This window comes from Callithrix jacchus, chromosome 8, assembly GCF_049354715.1.
Source record: "Callithrix jacchus isolate 240 chromosome 8, calJac240_pri, whole genome shotgun sequence".
NCBI classification, from domain to species: Eukaryota; Metazoa; Chordata; class Mammalia; order Primates; family Cebidae; genus Callithrix; species Callithrix jacchus.
Genome location: NC_133509.1, coordinates 18,788,102 through 18,810,058, shown reverse-complemented (window position 1 = coordinate 18,810,058; position 21,957 = coordinate 18,788,102). Strand labels below are relative to the sequence as shown.

General features: G+C 45.0%; 1 protein-coding gene across 2 annotated transcripts in view; it reads right to left on the bottom strand.

Moving 5' to 3' along the window:
• Window positions 1–7,585: 7,585 nt before the first annotated feature.
• Window positions 7,586–21,957, bottom strand: part of THSD4 (thrombospondin type 1 domain containing 4) — a 672,648-nt gene continuing 658,276 nt past the window's right edge. For both annotated transcript variants that reach the window (XM_035259084.3, XM_035259085.3), the window contains 2 exons: window positions 20,228–20,372; window positions 7,586–13,600 (listed from right to left, as the gene is read on the bottom strand). In XM_035259084.3, coding sequence (XP_035114975.1) covers window positions 13,458–13,600; window positions 20,228–20,372 — 288 coding nt within the window. In that variant the 3' untranslated portion in view covers window positions 7,586–13,457. The remainder of the gene's footprint in view (window positions 13,601–20,227; window positions 20,373–21,957) is intronic.

Genomic DNA, 21,957 nt, shown 5'->3' with positions numbered 1-21,957 from the left:
TTTTTTTAATTCTCATGGAAAACTTGAGACTCCTGAATAATACTGTTTTATTAAATTCTCTCCCCAGGCATGGGATTACTAAGTGAAAGGCTACATTCAGTTTCACAGCTCTAGCCTCCAATGCTAACGGTTTAACCCAGGAAGATAGGTGTTTTGCACACAGTCAAAGCAGGTGCACGAATCCACAGCTGACATCAGCCTGCTGGCCCTAGTCGAATCCTGTGGCTCCTCTGCCCAAATCCCTTACTGGCTGCTAATCTCACTCAGAGTGAACCCCAAGTCTTTCCCTAGGCCCCCAAGTCATCTGACTACACCTCCACCCCTGCTTCCCCTTGTCCTCCCCAATCCTGAACACTGTCCATGCCCTGGCTGCCACTTTTGGACATGTCCCTGCCCTACCAGGGACACCCCTACCCAGGTATCCACGTGGCTGGCTTGTTCCACACCCCCTAACCATCCTAGTTCAAACTGCAGGCCCAACCCTGTCTCTGCCTCTCCTTATCCATCTTTTCTGCTTTGCTTTGCTTTTGTTTTTGAGACAGGGTCTCACTACCTCATCCGGGCTGGAGCGGCTGCAGTGCAGTAGCAAGCTCACTGCAGCCTCCACCTCCTGGTCTCAAGTGATCCTCCACCTCGGCTTCCCGAGTAGCTGGGATCACAGGCACGTGCCACCATGCCCAGCTAGCCTTTTCCTTTTCTCATAGAGACAAGGTCTTCTTATATTGTCCTGGCTAGACTCAAACTCCTGGGCTCAAGTGATTCTCCCGCCTCAGCCTCCCAAAGTGCTGGAATCACAGCATATCATGCCTGACCATCATGTAGAGTTTCCTCATTTATGTCTTGATTTTCTGTCTCCCTCCTTAGGGTGGAGGCTCCCTGGGGACAGTCTTATGCCACCTGGTTTACTGCTACATATTCAGTGACTAGCATACTATCAGGCACGGGTAGATGTTCAATTAATATTTGTTGAATGAATGAATGAGTGAGTGGGTGATTGCCACGAGTCGGGAGGCATAGAGGCTGTTGGGATATAGTGAATCCCAAGGGAGAGTAGCTGAGTTCTGAGGCAAACAGAACTCTGAGTCAGGAGCAGGCTGAGGTAGACTCATATCCCTTCCCTTGAATCCGGGCAGGCCTATGGTTGGCTTTGACCAATAGAACAAAACAGAAGTTTCGTCTGAATGATTCGTACAACACTTACGAGGTCAGCGTCTCACAGCACCTGCCACACCGTCTTCCTCACAATCTTCTACCAACAGAAAGAGCCTGAATCACTCTTGACTTGCCTTAAAATGGCCACAATGAAAACAGCAGTGCCTCTGGCTCTTATCAATGGGGCCAAACTTGAGAATTGGCTTGCAGGACCCAAACCTGGATGGATGGGCTGAGGATGGAAAGGGCTGGAGTCACCAAGAGTGACGGCTGCATTGCAGTGGTGCTTCTCTCCTGCCTCTTGCCGCTACAGAGGCCCATTGGTGGCTTTCCAGTGTGCCTCCAGGACAGGCAGGGGACAGGGATGACTGCCCATCCCCGGGCTCAGCAGACCCTCTGAGGTCACTGAGGTAGGCCAGGTGGTGGAGTGAGTGAGAAGTGTGAGCCTTTCCCTAGGTTACCGTGCCAGGGGTTCCAGATGCAGGAGGGGTGCTTACACCCAGGCCTGAGAGATCTGGCAGCTCTTCCTTCCTTCCTGTTGCCTATTCGTCATCCAGAGAGACCCATGAAGAGGCCACATGGAGACGGAGAAGCAGGGAACAGGGTGGCAGAGAGACCTGAGGCTCCCTTGGCAAACCATTTCAACCATCTCAGCCTGAGCGTCATCAGACCTGAGAATGAATGAGCCAGCCTGGAGGGTCCAGCCCTGGCAGTTACCAGTGTGTGTGTCCTGGCCACATTCTTGACCCAGAGAATCATGAGAACTAATACAATGGCTATTTGTTATAAAGCAAGAGATAACACAAACGGGGACATTACCTGGGTGTGTCAGGTGCGTGCAGGGGGCACGGTTCTGGGTTCAGGTGAGCCACAGGCAGGGAGGGTGGCAGACGTTATTCTGGTGGCACTGTCGGGGCACAGGTGGAGGAGCCGCCACTTCTGCTGTCTGGGTGAGAGCGTCAAGGCTGACACTGGCATCAAGTTCAAGCATATTGGATTCTTTGGGTCCCAGCGGTTCTGTCCCCCACCTCCTCGGCCAGCCTCTAAACAGGATTGTCCCTGGGTTTAGAAGAACAGAGTTTTGGAATCCACGTATAAAAGCAGGATGTAGAAACAGATGGCTTCTGAAGCTTTTTCCCTGGAGGCAACAGTGTGTTTTCGTGTGCGTGTTGGTGTGTGTGTGCATGCATTTCAGTGCATGTGTATGCCTGTATGTGTGTGCGTATGAGTGCATGTGTGCATGAGTGCATGGGCACATATGTATGTGTATGAGTGCATGCGTTTGTGTATATGAGTGTGCATGTGCATATGTGTGCTTGTGCATGTAATTTACCTTGCTTACCTGTACCTGGAAGTTGAATGAGCACCCATGTGATCCTTATCAGGTAAATTTAAAAAACACAGCCAAAAAATAGTTCTTTCTCCCCATCCCCCTTTTGTTCTGTATTTCCGCTTCCCACAACTTTCTATTGTAGGAAATTGCAAACTTCAGAGTAGTAGTATAATGGGCATCACATACCCCTCACTGATATTGTCCAGAATACATGTTACCTTATCTGTGTGCGTGCTTTCTCCATACACACATGTGCACACGCGCACACACACACATACTCACTTTCAGTGACCCATTTGAAGGTAAACAGCAGCTCATGACTTTCCTAGATACTGCAGGCGTGTGTACTCCTGTTTGGCCAAACACCATCCTCAGTCCAAGAAGATTTACATGGATTCAACGATGTCATTTTTTTTTCTCTTGAGACCGAGTCTTGCTCTGTCGCCCAGCCTGGAGTGCAGTGGCATGATCTCGGCTCACTGCAACCTCCGCTTCCCAGGTTCAAGCGATTCTCATGCCTCAGCCTTCAGAGTAGCTGGGATTACAGGTGCCCGCCACCATGTCCAGCTAATTTTTGTGTTTTTAATAGAGATGGGGTTTTGCCATGTTGACCAGGCTGGTCTTGAAGTCCTGGGCTCAAGCAGTCCACCCACCTCAGCCTCCCAAAGTGCTGGGATTACAGGCATGAGCCACCATGCCCAACCAACAATGTCATCTTAAATACAGTTTATATTCAAATTTTCCCTTTCCTAAAAGTTTCTTATCAATTTTTTTTTGGCGGGGGGTTCTGTCTTTCTTTCCCTCTTTTTTTTTTTGAGACAGGATTTCACTCTGTCACCCAGGCTGGAGAGCAGTGGCTCTAACTTGGCTCACTGTAACCTCAGCCACCCAGCCTTAAATGATCCTCCCACTTTTGCCTGCTGAGTACCTGGGATTACAGGTGTGCACCACCAAACCCAGCTAATTTGTATTTTTGTAGAGATGGAGTTTTGCCACATTGCCAAGGTTAGTTTCGAACTGCTGAGCAATCTGCCTGCCTCAGTCTCCCAAAGTGCTGGAATTACAGGCGTGAATCACCATTCCTGGCCCTCACTGTCTCTTAAAGTATCTTTTCTTACTGTTCAGCTTCTCTGATTACTGGAAACATATAATTTTGAACCAAGTCTGACTCCCGGTCACGTCCCTCCCCTGGTCTGCTAGAGGAGCCCAGGTTCTTGTCATCTGTCCCTGATGATCCTTGAAATTGAAGGTTGAAGACAGTACTCCCTCCAGAACCCCTCCATCCTGGTCATCATCCTGCCATCTTCTGGGCTTTTCCTGGATGGTCAATAATCCTTACGATGTGTGGTCCCTGGAACTGGAGGCTGAGGGTCCCAGCCTGGGTCTGATCCTCGTGCAGAGCAGGCTCACTGCCTCCCCCAGTGGGGGGTGCACTCCTCTGGAAGCAGACTAAGATCATATGGGCCGCACTGAGCCTGGGTGGGATCAACAGTGCTGCACTTTTTCATCCGGTCCTTGCGTGATCTGTGCCCACTGACTGAAATTGATGTGGAGAAAGAGGTTGGAACTAGTATGGGCTGGAATCATATAACGTGCCAGGCCCTGGTGAGACGGAGGTGGCAAAGAGACAAGCCTCAGCCTCTAGAGGAAGTGGACTGTGGAATCCTAGCACCCCCAGGTATTAGCTGGGGCACCAAACCTCTCTGAGTCTCAGTAGTCTCATCTGTAGAAGGTAACAATATTCGAACCTCATAGGTTTTCTGTGAAGATGAAATGAGCTCGTGTGTGTAAGTGTGTTCAGCAGAGCGGCTGGCACCTGGTGGACTCCTGTATTGAAGGGTTGAAGAGTAAGTGGAATTTTGGGGTGCTGGTTGCCCAACACTATGGTTGCTTTAAATGCCAGTGAATTGTACATTTGAAAATGGTTAAACTGGAGGCCGGGAGTGGTGGCTTATGCCTGTAATCTCAGCACTTTGGGAGGCCGAGGCCCGCAGATTGAGCTCAGGAGTTCAAGACCATCCTGGGCAACATGGTGAAACCTCATCTCTACTGTAATACAAAAAATTAGCCAGGTGTGGTGATGCATACCTATAGTCCCAGCTATTGGGGAGGCTGAAGCACCAGAATTGCTTGAGCCCCAGAGGCAGAGGTTGCAGTGAGCTGAGATTGCACCACTGCACTCCAGCCTGGGCTACAGAGTGAGACTCTGCCTCAAAAAAAAAAAAAAAAAAAGGAAAATAAAATAGTTAAAACAGTAAACTTTGAGAGGAGAGATCCAAGATGGCTGATTACTAGCAGCTCAGGATTGTAGCTCCCAGTGCAAGTGCAGAGAATGAGAGGATACCACACTTTCAGACGAATTTTTGTTGCTCATGGACCTGGAGATTCCCAGCGGAGGAGCCCCACGGGTTGCCAGTGCAACTCTTGTGGCTGGTGCGGCAGTTTTGCTGGCGCCCTGGCGCGGTGGTTCTTGGTGCAAAGTAAATGGGACTGGCTCCCCTTTTGGTCGGCGTTTGGAGCTCCGGGAAGGCAGAGTTGCGTATTCAGCTGAATGAAAAAGGGACTCAAGAAGGAAGCCAGACTGGAGATTCCCAGGCAGAAAAGCACCATGAATCTTAATGCTGCTGTTTTAGCCAGTGCAGTGGGTTGCTCAGATTTTGGCACTGGGAATCAACAAATTGGATGTCCACTCAGAGACCTAATTTGAAAGTCAGTAATTACTGACTAACAGAATTAGGCTTCAGAAAGTGAATAATAAGAAACTTTTTTGAGTTAAAAGAACATATTCTAGCCCAATGTAAAGAAACTAAGAACCTTGAAAAAATGTTTGATGAAATCCTAACGAGATTAGACAATCTAGAGAGGAATATAAGTGAATTAATGGAACTGAAGAATACAATACGAGAACGCCACGAAGTATGCACAGGTTTTAACAGTTGAATTGATCAAGCAGAAGAAAGGATATCAGAGGTCGAAGACCAACTTAATGAAATGAAATGAGAAGACAAGATTAGAGAAGAAAGAGTAAAAAGGAATGAGCAAAGTCTCCAAGAAATATTGGACTATGTAAAAAGACCTAATTTACGTTTGATAGGTGTACCTGAATGTCATGAAGAGAATGAATCCAAGCTGGAAAATATTCTTCAGGATATTATTCAGGAAAACTTTCCTAACCTAGTAAGGCAGGACAATACTCAACTCCAGGCAATACAGAGAACACCACAAAGATATTCCTCAAGTAGAGCAACCCCAAGACACATAATTGCTAGATTCACCAGGGTTGAAATAAAGGAGAAAATTCTAAGGGCACCTAGAGAGAAAGGTCAGGTTACCCATAAAGGGAAGCCTATCAGACTTACAGCAGATATCTCAGCAGAAACCCTACAAACTAGAAGAGAGTGGGGGTCAATATTCAGTATCCTCAAAGAAAAGAATTTTCAACCCAGAATCTCATATCCAGCCAAATTAAGCTTCATAAATGAAGGAAAAAAATTTTTCACGAACAAGCAAGCACTCAGAGATTTCATCACCACCAGGCCTGCTTTACAAGAGCTTCTGAAAGAAGCACTATACACAGAAAGGAACAAGCAGTATCAGTCATCCCAAAAACTTACCAAAAGGTAAAGAGTATCTCCATAATGAAGAATCTATATCAACTAATGGGCAAAATAGCCAGCTAGCATTAAATGACAATATTAAACTCACAAATATCAATATTAACCCTAAATTTAAATGGATTAAATGCCCCAATCAAAGACACAGACAGGAAAATTGAATAAAAAAGTCAGAACCCATCAGTATGCAGTATCCAGATCCATCTCATAAGCAAGGACACACAAAGACTCAAAACAAAGGGTTGGTGGAAGACTTATCAATCAAATGGAGAGCAAAAACAAAAACAAAAACAAAACAGCTGTAACTTTCGTCTCTGACAAAATAGACTTTAATAGTAACAAAGACTAAAAGAAACAAGGACATTACATAATGGTAAAAGGATCAATGCAACAACAGTAGTCAATGATTATAAATATATATGCACCCAATATAGGAGCAACCAGATACATAAGACAAGTTCTTAATGACTTATAAAGAGACTTGGACTCCCGCAATAATAGCAGGAGACTTTGACACCACATTTGTTAATATTCAATGGATCAATGAGATAGAAAATTAACAGGGACATCTATGATTTGAACTCAGACATGAAACAAGTAAACTCAGTGAATGTTTATAGAATTCTTCACCTCAGGTCCACAGAACATACATTTTTCTCAGTATCACATTACACCTATTTTGAAAGTGACCACATAATTGGAAATAAATCACTCTTCAGCCAAAAAAAAAAAAAAAGAAAAGAAAAGAAACAGTAAACTTCATGTAAAGTGGATTTTTACCATGCACAAAGAATGAATGGAAGTTTTCCAGGCAAAAAGGTGGATGGGAGGGGCGGGCGATAGCATTTTAGGCATAGAGCTGGTTTCTGAGTTATTGGTGACAGGACAGAGTTATTGGCTTTCCAGGACAGAGTCACAAACAGAGCTTCAAGCCTGTGCTCGAGACAGCTCTCTAGGCCAGGGTGAACTTCAGCTGGCGTCACTGTCTCAGTCACACTGTATTTCGCACCAAGATCGCCTGAAAGATTTTCCCCATCCCCCTTTTGTACTGTATTTGGCTCAAATCAAGACCCAAGTGAAGTCAGCTAGAGGGAGCTGGAGGAAGCTTCAAAGTTAAAGACAGAGCCCCACCAAACCAGCAGAGTGGGTGTCAAGCTATTCTGCACGATATGAGTACCTGGGGGAGACTTAAGGAAATTCATGTGGGATTGCACCCTGGGGCGGTGCGCACGCCTGAGGACTTCACTTTTAGCTTCTCGGGGAATGCAGCCTAACACAGGACCCGGGTAAGTAGGTGGGCTCATGTTCTTTCTATCTAAGGCACATCTTGTTCTCTCACGGGCCCGGCTCCCCCTCAAGCACCCAAAGCCAATGTCTACAAGCCACTGACCTCTAAAGGGTCCGAGTCTTCTTTTTAGAGGGGACTATTTGCAGGAGAACAGAATGTGAATGAGGCCAGAGAAAGCACAAACTTGTCAACAAAGCAGATATTTCAACTGGTTTATTGTTTCTTTACAATAATAAAAATAAATTAGTCACACACAAAAATAGTTGTCATTTTTGCTGAGAACAGACCATATTTACCCACATAATTCAGCTTCTACCCTTCACCTGCTTACGTAATAATTTAACACTTTGAGGGGACATGGAAGTGATGGAGTCTTGAGTGGGTTCCTTGCTCCTGGCTGTGCAGTTCACAGGCCAGCCACCTGCCTTGGGCCCAGGTCCCCAGCAGGGACAGTGGAGGTATCAGGACAGTAAGTGCTGCCACCTCCCTCTCAGCCACTCCCTGTCCCTGCCAGCCACCTGCCTCATCCACAGCTCTAACCAAGCCTCCCGAGCAATTGACGCTGCCGGTCCAAAAATGGGACAAAGTGAAGAGAAAAGGGGTAACACCCTCCCATTTCCTTCTCCAAATGTCTGTGGATGAGGGGAAGGCAGATTAGATGAGGAAATATAACATTTAAGATGAAAAAGTGGCAATCAGGTTCAGGTACAACGCTCCCTGAATGAGTCGAAAAGCAGGTATTTGATCTTAAACCCTGGGGAACTGCACTGATTTGCATACTGAACAGTTGTAACTATGGACTGAGAAAAAGACATCAATCGTTGTACAGCGACACTCCAGGAGGCTGGGTTAGTACGGTCAAATGATTTCACACAACTGTGGATCGCATATGTAAATAAATACCTATCAGGTCCCTTTAAAATTAACACATTCTAAATAATAGAACTGTTTTGGTGTATGACTCATTCTGCAGATAGAGTTCAGAATACATATTTCCTATAAACATCTTGTATTTACAGAGAACAAAATAATAAGTTATAACAAAGTATATCCTTCTCTCAACTGAGTCATAGGGAGGAGTCAAGGCAGGGGGTGTTAGTTTTGTGTAGCAGGTGGCTTCCCTCTCGCAAGACAAAGGGCTGAGAAAGTTGGCTGGAAGTTTTCACCATCCTGTGGCCACTTCTCCTCAGCACGATGGGCACCCCCACCCCCCACCATTATCTGCTGAAAAGAACAGGAATGGGGGGTAGTTCAGGGTGAAGAGAGTTACCTTGCCCCTGCAAAGGTGCAGGAACCCAAGAGCTGAGAAAGAGTGATGGTACCTACAGGGTCCTAGGCCAGTCATGGCTCTGATTCCACTACAGTGAGTGACCCTGGGCAGGCCCCCTGCCAACCTGCTGTTTGGTTACTCCTCTATGCAGAAGGCGGCTCTGACCAACTTGCCAGTGTTTCTCTGAGACATGAGGCCACATTCAGCTCAGGGTTTCAGTCCCACAATGGGCTCTCCATGGCTGACAGCGGGGGCACAAGTCAGAAATATAAAAGCTATGTACTTGCCCTCACAGACCAGACGAATCACCTAAAGCTTTTCTACTTATAGATGCTCCTAAGCCCCAAGTGGGGAGGGCCCTGCGCATCACGCTGCCCATCCAGACACCTGAATCCCCTCTCCAGCATCCCTGACAAATGGCCTCCACTGCCACCTCCAGTGATGGGTGGGGTCACCACCTACCAGAGTCCCTCTCTTTCTGGAAGGCTTCAGCTTGTGAAAAGCTGGGTCTCTGCAGGAGCTAAACTTACCTCCCTGTAGCTTCTGCCTCCTGGTCCTAGGAGAGCTCTTCTTGTGCCCAAGTCCCTTTTCCAGCCTGAAGGTTCTTATGAAGTCCTTCCTGCTGTATCTGAGCCCTCCATCAGGATAGGGAATTGATACACTGACGTTACAGATGATCAGTATTCTTCTTAAAGCGTGGTTCTGGCAAATGCAAACAAAATGTGGTATGACCCTCACCACTGTTCTCTCACGTAGCCTGCTTGTCTGTGGGGTTTTCTCTGCAGGGTTCCATCCCACCTTCTTGACTCACACTGAGCTTGGTCAACTGAAATTCTTGCCTCTCTCCCAGCTTGTATTTATATACTTTTTGTTTTATTCTAAATATAGGACTTTATGTGGATTTCTGGTGACTTTTTAAGATCCAAGTTTTATTCTAGTCTCCCTGATCTTTCTGGAACCAGGATCTGTCACCCAAGCCATTAGCTCCCCAGCTTCATGTCGTCCATAACATTCTGTGAGGAAGGCATCTACGCTATTTTCCCATCTAAACCACAGTAAAATGTTTTATATGGCAGTCTCCATCCACCAGGCTGATAGAGATCACGCAGCCTGTTTTACGGGAAGTCATGCCTCTTTTTACCACGTATATTTGTGTCCTCCTCATTAGAAAATTGATATTCCAACTCTAAAGTGGCTATCCTAATGAAAAAAGAAGAAACAAAACCCAAAACACAACACTGGTTTAGAAAGGTCCTGGTAATATCTGGATTTCTCTCTCTGCCACATAACTTGATGAAAACACATCAAGCTCGTGTCTCCTCTTTTCTATCCCTTTGTAAGGTCATTCTTTTTAAAGCAAAAAGTGTTGAATGCTAACCACTTTGAGAATAAGTAGATGATAATCAAGAAAATAAAGAAAAAAACTTCCAAGAACTCTGGGCCAGAGAAGGTAAAGGGATAGGTGGGGACAGTGCTGAGAACCCTTGTCATGCTCTAGCTCCCTGGGGGCAGGGACAGGCTGCCTTGCTCCCTCTGCGGTCCCCAACAGCTTGCAGGCAGCAGGCACTGAACATGCTTTCACGGAACTGAACTGACGCCCTCTAGTGGCTGGCTGGCTTTACAGGCTTTTTTTGTTTGTTTGAAGTATTTCTCAGGCCGTCCCCTTTCTATGGAGAGAACAGCAAGTCATCGTGAGGGTGGAGAGGATCGATTGTACTAATGTCCGTTGCCTAGGCTGCAAGAGGCACAATTTCCTTTTCCAGTGAGTGAAAGTAAAACGGCAAACTATTTTTGTTTGGACTCCGTTGATTTTTGTGAGGAAACCATATAACAGTTTTAATTCATCTAATTTTAAAATTCAGAGCAGGACATGAGGTAATCCAGTATACAGGCCAAAAAAAAAAAAAAACAAAAAAAAAAAAAAACACCAGTATTGAAATGTAAATTTCAGCTCCACATGATGGCCAGTTAAGGGAACATGGGAAGACCAAAAAGAAGATAGCAGTGGCACAAAGGAGAAGGGGAAATAAATGGGCACTAAGAAAGGAGAGAGAGACATACTTGGAGGGAGACGGCTACCAAAAGCTGGGCTTTTGTTAGGTCCTCTCCCCAAGGAAAGTCATCACCGGAAATCCCCAAGGCCCTAATTGTGTGCATTGTGCTAGGGAGAAAGACATTCAGATGCTGAAATAAAAACCAGGGAATTAGTAAAAACTGGATCTCTAAGACAAAGACATGGATCGAACTCCTGTTCTAATCATCTATAACCTCTCCAGAGATGAACTCCAAGAACAGCTCAATGGTTTGTTGGAAAAAAAGAAAAAAGAGACCTTTGGTGTATATACTTTCTCCCCTGGGGAGACATGGGGTTGATCCATTCGCTCCTCTTCAACTGCACAGTTGGTAGGCTGGCTATTCTCATGGAGGGTCATTCTCCTTTTAAATAATGGTTAGGTCACCTTCAGGAGCCATAGGACACTTTAGACATCAAAGAGACAAAGCCATCACTGACCCAGCCCAGCCATGAGAATTCCTGAGTTGGAAGAACCAGGGTGTTGACCTCCCACTCAACAGAAAATTCCCTTTAAGGACAGAGAGCTCCCTGGTATGTGATGGCCCTTGCCTCCGGTGGGTGGCTCTGATCACTAGAAGGTGTTCCTTTAACTTGAGCTAAAATCAGCCTTTCTCTCTTCCACCCATTGATTTTACCCTGCCCTCCAGCATGAAAAGAAAACCTCTTCAAATGATTGGCTTGCTGGGCAAGATCTGAGAGCAGCCACATAAGGGAACGCCTCCCCTCGTGACAAGAGGCAAAACAAGTGGCGAGTGGGGAAGAGCTGGCCCTGAACAGCACCGGTCAACATGCTCGGCCTCTCGCGTCCCTTCCCTTTGTCAGTCTGCGAGCCTGGGCCTCTGCCAGGCTGCTTATCCACAGGAGTTCCAAGAGAATCGGGAGAGATGGGGATGCTTTTGGGAAATGATGCCTGGGGCTCCCCAGAAGAGAAGCTGGAAAGCTGCCCACGGAAAGGCCAGATAGAATTTCTAAAAGCCCCAGGTTAATGGAAGCCTCATGAGCATGTCCGGCCAGGCTGCCATATTGCTTCCAAAAGCTACAAACCATCATCACACGAGCAGATTTGTCAGCTGAAAGAGCAAAGAGGGGAAACAGTTTGCTAAGAATCCAGGCTACCTTTAAAAGGGAAATATGCCCCCCAGGACCGTAAGATAAGTTTTCTGTAAGTTTAAAATTTGCTTAGCTTGCTCTTTTCCTTAATGGGTAAAATATACATCTATTCCTCCTAACTGGTTTTTCAGAGGGTCCTTTCAATAAGCACTGCATCCTCCTGCAGACCTGCAGCCTCTGGAACTGGATAGTGGGGGGAAATGACTTGGAAGAGATGGGGAGGGGTCCACAGTACCTTGTCCCAGGCCAGTTTTAATCACGCAGATCTTGGTGTGAAAGTCTGGGGGTGGGGGGTATGCACTGTGAGTCCTGGGGGAGGGGAGGAATTGTGGCCACAGAGAGAAATCCATAAACAAAACCAGAAAGGCCAGAAGTAGACTTTTTCTAACACAGCAGTGTTCTGGCTGGGACAGTCTGGCTGGACCCACTGGGGATGGTGAAGGGCACGGGGGAGGTGGCTAAGGCAGGGCAGAGCCCAGGGCGCAGAGCTGTGTGCTTCAGAAGTCAGCTCTGCAGTGGGGCCCGAGGGACCAGAAGGACCTTGGCCGGATTCCTTTGGGAGGAACAGCACTTGGAATGGAGTCAGAAATTCAGGTGACTGCGTTCCTCCGATGGCTTTCTAGTTTCATGGACAGTTTAACAAAGCCTGCAGAGTCCTGTAACTAGGGTCTGTAACTTTCAGGGAAGGGAAGGTAGGAACAGACGTCCAAAACAACTGAGTGCTGGGATACAGACTTGACTAGAAAGATTTCAGGGGCCTGGGCTTTGTTTGGATTCTGGGAAACTTCTCAGCCCCAGACCCCCAGACTTGGTCACAAATGAAGTCACCACCCTTCACACCTAAGGACAGCCCCCAAGCTGGTATTGGTAGATGACTGGGGCAGGGACTCAGCTTTTCCATTGGATAGGCGAATATACCTGGCAGGTCAATTACCTACGTTGAGCCTCAGTTTCTCTGTCATTAAAATGCGGATAATGAATCACCCCCTACCTCTTATTCTGGGTTGTTGTGAGCTGCTAAGGAGCTAGTCTCTGTGAGTATACCTGCTAAATAAAGCACAATAGTCATGTGAGATATTTGTGTCATACGGCAGCAAACAGTCTAATGTCTTGAGAATGAAAACAGGCACAGCTGGGCTGAGGTCACAGAGGGAGCACACATGTCGGCAAGGCTTAGAGGGGCTCTGGGTTGGGGACACTGCCTCCTTGGACTCTCCAGGGAGCTAATGTTAGAAAGGCCAGTAGCACCATGGACAGGGCAGCGCTCAGTCAGCGGCCCATCTGCTGACTTGAAAGGTGCCACTCGAGAACAGGGCTGAGAGCTCCATGCACTTCCCACTGCTTGGCTTTCAAAGGTCACCATTAGCAGGTGCCAGGTCCAAGGAGGGGATCATCAGTACATGGTGATGCTTAAAGGATCAATTGTGGCTTTCAAACATCCTGTGTTCAAAGCCCCTGGGTACCACGGGGTGCATTCACTGGAGGCAGGGGTGGTGACTAAGTGGCTTGGCAGCGCCTGGGCCAGGACGCACATGATGGAGCAGCAGCCAGCCAGGCGCACTGCAGAAGCCCCTGGGAGGGCAGTGATGCTGCCCTACTGATGGGGTGCAGGGGTGTTATCTGCTCCTCAGGAAGCCCGTCTGCCTGTTGGCCACACGGGTGCAGGAGGCGCAGCAGGCCGTCTTGTAGTAGTTGTAGACACAGAGTCTGGCTTGGACCACCACGTTGCAGTTGTAGTACTTGTCCTTGCAGTTTTCATCTGCAGTGGAAGACATTGAACAAAAGACTCCCTGAGCACAAGAGGCAGCCTGGACTACCGGGAAGAGAAGGGGTCGTGGCTGCGGCTTTAACTCCCGTGCTGCTATTACCTAGGTGAGGTGTGAATGTGTGCCAACAGCACACAGATTTTTCTTCTTTCTTTTTTCTTTTTTGAGATGGAGTCTCGCTCTGTTGCCAGTCTGGAGTGCAGTGGCACCATCTTGGCTTATTGCAACCTCCACCTCCTGGGTTCAAGTGATTCTCCTGCCTCACCCTCGTGCCAGCATGCCCAGCTAATTTTTATATTTTTAGTAGAGATGGGGTTTCACCACATTGGCCAGGCTGGTCTTGAACTCCTGACCTCAGGTGATCTACCTGCCTTAGCCTCCCAGAGTGCTGGGATTACAGGTGTGAGCCACTGTACCCGGCCATCTTTCTCTTAAACATTATAAGGGAAATAGGTATAGAGAAAAAGGTACTGAACTGTGCCCCCCTTGACTCTGATCACTTCCTCCTTCATCCTTGTCACTCCAGAGGTAATCAGATGTCCCAAATTTGGTGTTTCTTATCCCTAAACATTCCTTTACACTTAAACTTTATATGATGTAATCCCTCACCACTCTGTGACATTTAAACATAAAAAGTATCATATATTTATAATTATATATATTTGTATTAAATATATTTAAATATATATTTATATTTGTAGATAAATACATATTTATATGTATTTGTATATAAATATTTTTATATTTTCTATTGAAAAAGATACTGTAGATTTATAATTATATATAATATATATAATTTTTATCCTTGGCAACTTACTCAACACTGAATTTGTGCAATTCCTATTTAATGAATGCTCTAAATAATTCATTTTCTTAATAGTGTTTTCCTATCTATATAATATAATACACAATTTAATCATTTTCTATTGATGGACATTTAAGTTGGACACGAATCCAGTGTTTTCTTCTTCAGCTTTTAAGCAGTTTTGTTACCATCCTCTGCCTGGGCCTTGCTGGGTCATAATGTTTATGCAGCTTTGCTAGATATGGTCTGTTTGCTCTTCAAAGTCAGTGGAACAGAAGAATTCTTTCTGCCATATGTTTTAGTTTTTGCTGATCTGGTGAGTGTGAAATGATTCCCACGTGAGGCTGAGCATATTATGTATATTTGCCATTCAAGCTTCCTTTTCTGTGAATTGCTTTTCTTGATCTTTTGCTCATTTTCTGATTTAGTTAACTTTAAAAAATGATTTGTGAAAATTCTTTATATCTGAGGGATCTGATCCTTTGTGAGTTAGGTTACGTGTGTGCAAACATCTTCTTCAGCCGCAGCTTTTCTGATCACTTTGCTTCTGGTGTTGACAAACAGAGAGTTTTTAATTTTAATGTGATTGGTATTATAATTTTTTTCTCCTTTGTGCTTTGGAATAGTTGGTTTCATTTAAAAAACCCTTTTGTATTCTGAAATAAAACATAAATTTCCCCATTCTCTTCTAAAAGTTTTAAAATGCTCTTTTCATATTCATTTGACTAATGCACCAGGAATTAGGGTGTGTGGTGTGTGTACGAAGAGAGGAGGGAATTCAATTTTCTTGATTTTTTCTTTGTACGTGGATGAACAATTGTCTCATGACCATTTATTGAATTGTTCATCTGTTCCCCACAGATTCATGATGACACTTCCATGATATATCATGCATCCTTTATGTTTGAGTTTATTGCTGGGCTCTCTACTCTGCTCTCCTGGCTTTTATCCATTCTTATGCCAGTATGCCTTGATATGTGGTAGGAAAAGTCCCTCGACATGGTTCATCATCAAAACTGCCTTGCTCTTTTTGGTTCTTTGCTTTTGCTCTTCCCTATAAACTTTTTCTTTGAGACACAGTCTCGCTCTGTTGCCCAGGCTGGAGTGCAGTGGCTTGATCTCAGCTCACTGCAACCTCTGCCTCCCAGGTTCAAGCCATTCTCCTCCCTCAGCTTCCCAAGTAGCTGGGATTACAGGTGCATGCTGCCACACTTGGCTAACTTTTTTTATTTTTATTTTTACTTTTTTTCATTTTTAGTGGCGACAGAGTTTCACCATGTTGGTCAGGCTGGTCTCCAACTCCTGACCTCAAGTGATCCACCTGCCCCTTAGCCTCCCAAAGTGCTGGGATTACAGGCCTGAGCCACCATAGAAACTTTAAACACAGGTGGGCAGATTTTTCTATGAAAACCCTTGCTGGATTTTGGTTAATATTGCTTGAATTTATACATTAATCTGGGAAAGAACTGACAATATACTTCTCTGCCATTTGCTTTTTACAAGATTACTCATAAATATAGTTAGATAACTTTTTTGCATCATATCTGTCACCTTCTTTTATGGGGTATCTGAGTATGTTGTCCTATGTGCTGGAACATAATTAAATAAGCCATTTCTTTCTATTTATAGAAATGTAATTGCTTCCAATTTTTCTAAGTTACAAGAAATTGTAGGATTCATTCATTTGTTAATTTTACACAATTCATTAAGCCCTATCTATATATTTTTTTCAGAGATGGGGTCTTTCTGTGTTGCTCAGGCTGAGGTGCAGTAACTGTTTATAGGGATGATCACAGTTTGAGTTCCTGGGCTCAAGTGATCCTCCTGCCTCTGCATCCTGAGGAGGTGACACACCCGGTGAGCCCTGTTCTTTGCGTGTGTGTGTATCTGTACATTTTTGAGTATATATTCCTATTTTTAGTATATATTCCTAGCAGTAAAATGATTAAGTCAGAGATAATGGGCGCTTTGTATCTTGATAGATACTGACAAAATTCTCTCCGAAAAGATTACACCAACTTACCAGCTGGCACATGACCAATCCCCCACAAGTTTGCCAACACTGAACATCGTCTAGTATTTTAAAAGTTTGCCAATCTTATGGAAAAACACGGACTCCAATTACTTTTAAAATTTGCATTTCTGATTACTAGTAGCTTGAGCATTTCCTCAGCCTCTTTTGGTAGATTTTTTTTTTTTTTCTTCTTTGAGAAAGGTCTCACTCTGTCACCTAGGCTGGAGTGCAGTGGTGCGTTCGTGACTCACTGCAGCCTCAACTTCCTGGACTCAGGTGATTCTCCCACCTCAGCCTCTCAAGTAGCTGGGACTACAGGCATGCACTGTCACACCTGGCTAATTTTTGTGTTTTTGGTAGAGAAGGGTTTCGCCATGTTTCCCAGGCTGGTCTCAAACTCCTGACCCAAGTGATCCACCCATTTCAGCCTCCCAAGGGGCTGGGACTATAGGTGTGAGCCACCATGCCCTGCCTTTTGGTGGGTTTGTTCATTGCCTTTATGCTTTACACAATTGGACCATTTGTCTTTTTTTAAATTGAATGAGTTCTGTCTATATTGGGATTTAATTTTTTGTCTACTTGAGTGACATTTATTTGCTTTTAAGATGCTATCAGGCCGGGCACGGTGGCTCATGCCTGTAATTCCAGCACTTTGGGAGGCCGAGGCAGGTGGATCACGAGGTCAGGAGTTTGAGAGCAGCCTGAACAACATGGTGAAACCCTGTCTCTACTAAGAATACAAAAGTTAGCTGAGCGTGGTGGCATGCACCTGTAATCCCAGCTACTTGGGAGGCTGAGGCAGGAGACTTGCTTGAACCCAGGAGGCGGAGGTTGCGGTGAGCCAAGATCACAACACTACATTCCAGCCTGGTGATAGAGCAAGATTCCATCTCAAAAAAAAAAAAAAAAAAAAAAAAAAAGGAAAAGATGCTATCAATTGTAGGGTGATTTCAAAAAGCTGACAACAGCACACACATACCCACGTACTCAGGTACTATTTTCTTCTTCAGCATCATGATCGAAATGTGCACCTGAGCCTTCTTTGCCTTCAGAGCCTACACAGATTATTGCTATCAGCAGCCCTCTGGGATATACCCTGTGTGCCGTAACTCTGGCTTGTGGCCTGGACATTTTTAGTAACTTTGGTGTTGACAGGTATAATTTTGAGGCATATCGAAGAATACCAAGGCTGTGTCTACAGTTCTGTTTTGTTAATCTCACAGCTTCCCTTTTTCCTTCAGTTGGATTTTATGTAATTAGAAGCTAGACAATTTCCCCCACTTGAAAAGACACCATAGACAAACACAGAAGACGAAAACAGTGACGACTCATTTTGTAGCACATTACATTAGTTAAAAGCCTTTGACAAAGTGAGGCAGCTGAGGGATGCCCTTCAGAGCATGATTTGCTTATGCCAGTAATTCTAGCTTTAAGAATTATACAATCAATTCTAAGGACCTGGCAATTTTGACTGTCTTTAGTTATATTTTCTGGCTTGAGACAAACAGGCAACTTCATGTGTATAACTTTTTTTCTTTTCTTTTTTTTTTTTTTTTTTTTTGAGACATGGTCACACTCTGTCTCCCAGGCTGGAGTGCAGTGGGGGGATTGTAGCTCACTGTGGCCTTAACCTCCTGGGCTCTAGTGATCCTCCTACCTCAGCTTCCCAATTAGCTGGGACATGCACTACCATGCCCAGATAATTTTTAAACATTTTTTGTCGACATGGGGTCCCACTATGTTTCCCAGGCTGGTCTTGAACTCCTATTTTCAAGCAATACTCCCACCTTAGCCTCCCAAAGTGCTAGGATTACAGGCGTATGCCATTGCATCCAGCCCAAAATATTTTCTTCTAGCATTTTTACAAAGCATTTTCTCTGTTAGAGTCTTTAATCCATTAGACATTTACATATTTTATATTTTTAAAGCAATCTTCAGTATGGTTTCAATACAATGGAAGTCTCTCCTCTCCCCACTTATCATTCCACACTTAACAAACTTAACTTCCCTTTATAAAGGAGTCTGTTTCAGAATTCTGCATTATGACATTCACATATGATATGCCTAAATCATATATTAGGTTGGTGCAAAAGTGAATCCAGCTTTGAAAATAATGGCAAAAACTGCAATTACTTTTGTACCAACCTAATTGTTTTAGTTCTGTAGCTTTGTAATATGTTCTAATATACAGCACATACAGCTCCCCTCGGGAACCTTCTTTTATCATCTTTATGGTATTGAGCATTCCCATCCAGGAATATGTTAATGTCTCTGTCTATTCACATTTCCCTTTATGTTCTATAGTAAGGCTTTCTTACTTTTATTTTTTTCTATATAGATCTTATATACTTCTGGATAATTTTCTTCTTATGGAATTTACATTTTTTTTGGTTGCTACTGGGAATGATCATCCCCATAACTTTAGTCATGGGTCATTGCTGGGATGTAGGAGCCTCTTAATTATAAAGCATCTATTCTGTAACTGACACATCTCTGGGATAGAAAGGATGTTAGGTCAGTCCATTAAAACCTTCAATTTGGTCCAGAGCAGGAGGAATCTACCCCATGACAGCTTATTGATACATTAATACATTTCCTGTGAAGAAAGGAAAGTAAATAGGTTCTGTGTAAATAGACTGTGAAAAGGCCTACTGAAAGGAGCTCGGTGCAGCTCTATTCTGGAACCAATCCTGACTACACCTGGGGGTGCATTCTGAGTGGATTTTAGGTGGGGCTTTGGGGCATTCAGTATGCCTCTGGAGGTGCATCTCCACCCACCTCACACTTCCTATCTGCCCAATCTATGTGCAAGGTGCCTTCTTTAGTTTTCTGGCTGTACTTGAGTTTCCCTGATGGGATGAGACACTTCCTCATGAACTGCAGCCCAGGAGTGGGCATAACCTCCCTAATGCTCTCCAGTGCTTTCCTCCAGGAAACTGGCCCCTATTTCAAGGGTGCAGGTTGGAGTCTTCTGAAGTGCAAGGCTGCTGTTCCTTGCAGGACTCTGACCACTGTGTGGCCTAGATCTTCCTGCTGTCACTCCCTCTCCTTGAGTCTAGTCACTGCATCCCTCTGAGACACGGTCGGACCCTCCATCACTGTCTCTACCAGTTCGTGGTCTTCTCCTCTTCCTCCCTTCTCTGTTAACTCACTAAGGTTCCAGAATCTCTCCACATGGTCCAGTCTACACTGGTTTGCATTTACAATTAAAAGTCGACACTTTACTACTTTGACCTAGAGTCAAATCTTTGAAGGCATTACCTTTTTTTTGAGATGGAATCTTGCTCTGTTGTCCACACTGGAGTGTGGTGGTGTGATCTTGGCTCACTGCAACCTCCGCCTGCCAGGTTCAAGCAATTCTCCTGCCTCAGCCTCCTGAGTAGCTGGGACTACAGGCACTCACCACCATGCCTGGCTAATTTTGTGTATTTTCAGTAGAGACGGGGTTTTACCATGCTGCCCAGGCTGGTCTCGAACACCTGACTTCGTGATCCACCTGCCTCAGCCTCCCAAAGAGCTGGGATTACAGATGTGAGCCACCGCACCTGGCCATCACTGCCATTTTAATCAATCCACACTAAAGCGTGTCTCTTGCTGGGTCGCTTAGACAGCCATCCACACTATGAATGATCATCTTAAACTATGAAACTTGTAATATCAAAGGCACTTTGACCCTCTGAACTCCATGACTGTGCGCAAGGTCACAGAAAGACCTGGAAGAGGCTTGTTATTGTCACATCAGAGAATCTGACAAGCTTAAAAAATACCAACCTTTCCCCCATGACTGAAATCTCTACTTACCAACTTCAGGGACACAGTCCTGAGGGTTACAAGATTCTCTCTCTTCTGGTTTCAACTGAGGGTCACAGAGGTTACTCAGAGCCATGTCGTCTGACAGACACCGCACTTCCCGGACCCGAAAGCCGCCCTGGCAGCTCTTGGAACACTGCGTGGGAACAAAGGGAAAAAGTCAGATTTTTGGGCAGACCAGTAGCTCAGCACACTGGAGAAGACAGACACTGGAAAATCTCAAACGTTTCCAAAAGGAGATAGAATACGAAAATTCTATCATGTACCTATCAACCAGCTTCCACAATTAGCAACTCATGCCAGGTGTGTCCCACCCATATTCCCAGCCCTCCTGCTCCTCCCACTACGTTGAAGCAAATCTAGACATCTGATCACTTCTTCCATATAATTTAGGGCGTAGTTATAAAAGACAAGAACTCTCTCTTTTAGAGTTTATATATAAGTTCTTTACATATAAATTCTGCCTAGAAATTATAATAATTTATTCTCTTCAATATAGACTGAGTATTCCTACTTATCTTATGACTCCTATAGATTTTTTTTTTTTCTGAGATGGAGTCTTGCTCTGTTGCCCAGGCTGGAGTGCAGTGGTGTGACCTCAGCTCACTGCAACCTCTGCCTCCCAGGCTCAAGCGATCCTCCTGCCTCAGCCTCCCCGGTAGTTGGGATTACAAGGCATTCATCACCACACCTGTCTTAACTGTTGTATTTTTGTTAGAGACAGGGTTTCACCATGTTGCCCAGGCTGGTCTTGAGCTCCTGACTTCAGGTGATCCGCCCACCATGGTCTCCCAAAATGCTGGGATTATAGGCATGAAACACTGGGCCTGGTCAAGATTTTTTTAATACAGGTTATATTTCCCTTTAAAAATCAGTATCTGCATCAGGTCTGCACATTGCAATCGGTCAAAATGTCTTTCACGAATCCTTCAATCCATAGGTTTCCCTTCCACTGTCTTTTTCCTCCTTGCACTTAAAAAGTTTTTGGTTGCAGTGGGGGGTGGAACTGAGTCATTTGTTCCATGGTTTCCCATAGTCTGGATTTTGCTGACTGTGTTCCCATGGTGCAGTGTGTGTTCCTCTATTTCCTGAACACTGCAAGTTGGACCTAGAACAGGCCTTAACAGGTGCAGGGGTTTTTATTGGGTGTGTTTTTGAGACTACTTCCCAGGCGGCTGTCTCTCTTTGGGGATATTAGTGGCCACTGACATGCAATGCTCAGATCCGTGAGTTTATTGGGGGCTTGGAATTCTAATTCTATCATTTCTCCTTCTATTAGCTGGGAATCTTTCATAAAGAATCCTTCCCTCGGCACCATTCCTCTTTGGTTACCCAGTGGCAGGGTTTGTTTAAGAAAGAGAGCATAAACACTTGAATCTTTCCCTTCATGTACCAGTTTTCATAATAGTAAGTTGGTTCCCTAACATCCTATAATGATGACCTATTAGTTTTTTAAAGTATTATAAACTTATTGTAAATGGATGTATTTAAACGCATATAATGTGTTTCATCCAATCTACTGCATTATTATTCTTACTGATGCTCAGTGGCTCACAGGAGCCTCTATGAGTTGGCTCTGGGATGCTTTGGACACGAGCTCTGTTGTTGAAGAACTTCCTTGCTGCCTGCCAGGAAAGGATAGTCCAGCCTAACTTACATATATGCTGCCCCAGATCTGGAAGCAGCCACCCACTCTGAATCCCTGGATTGGTCACTGATTC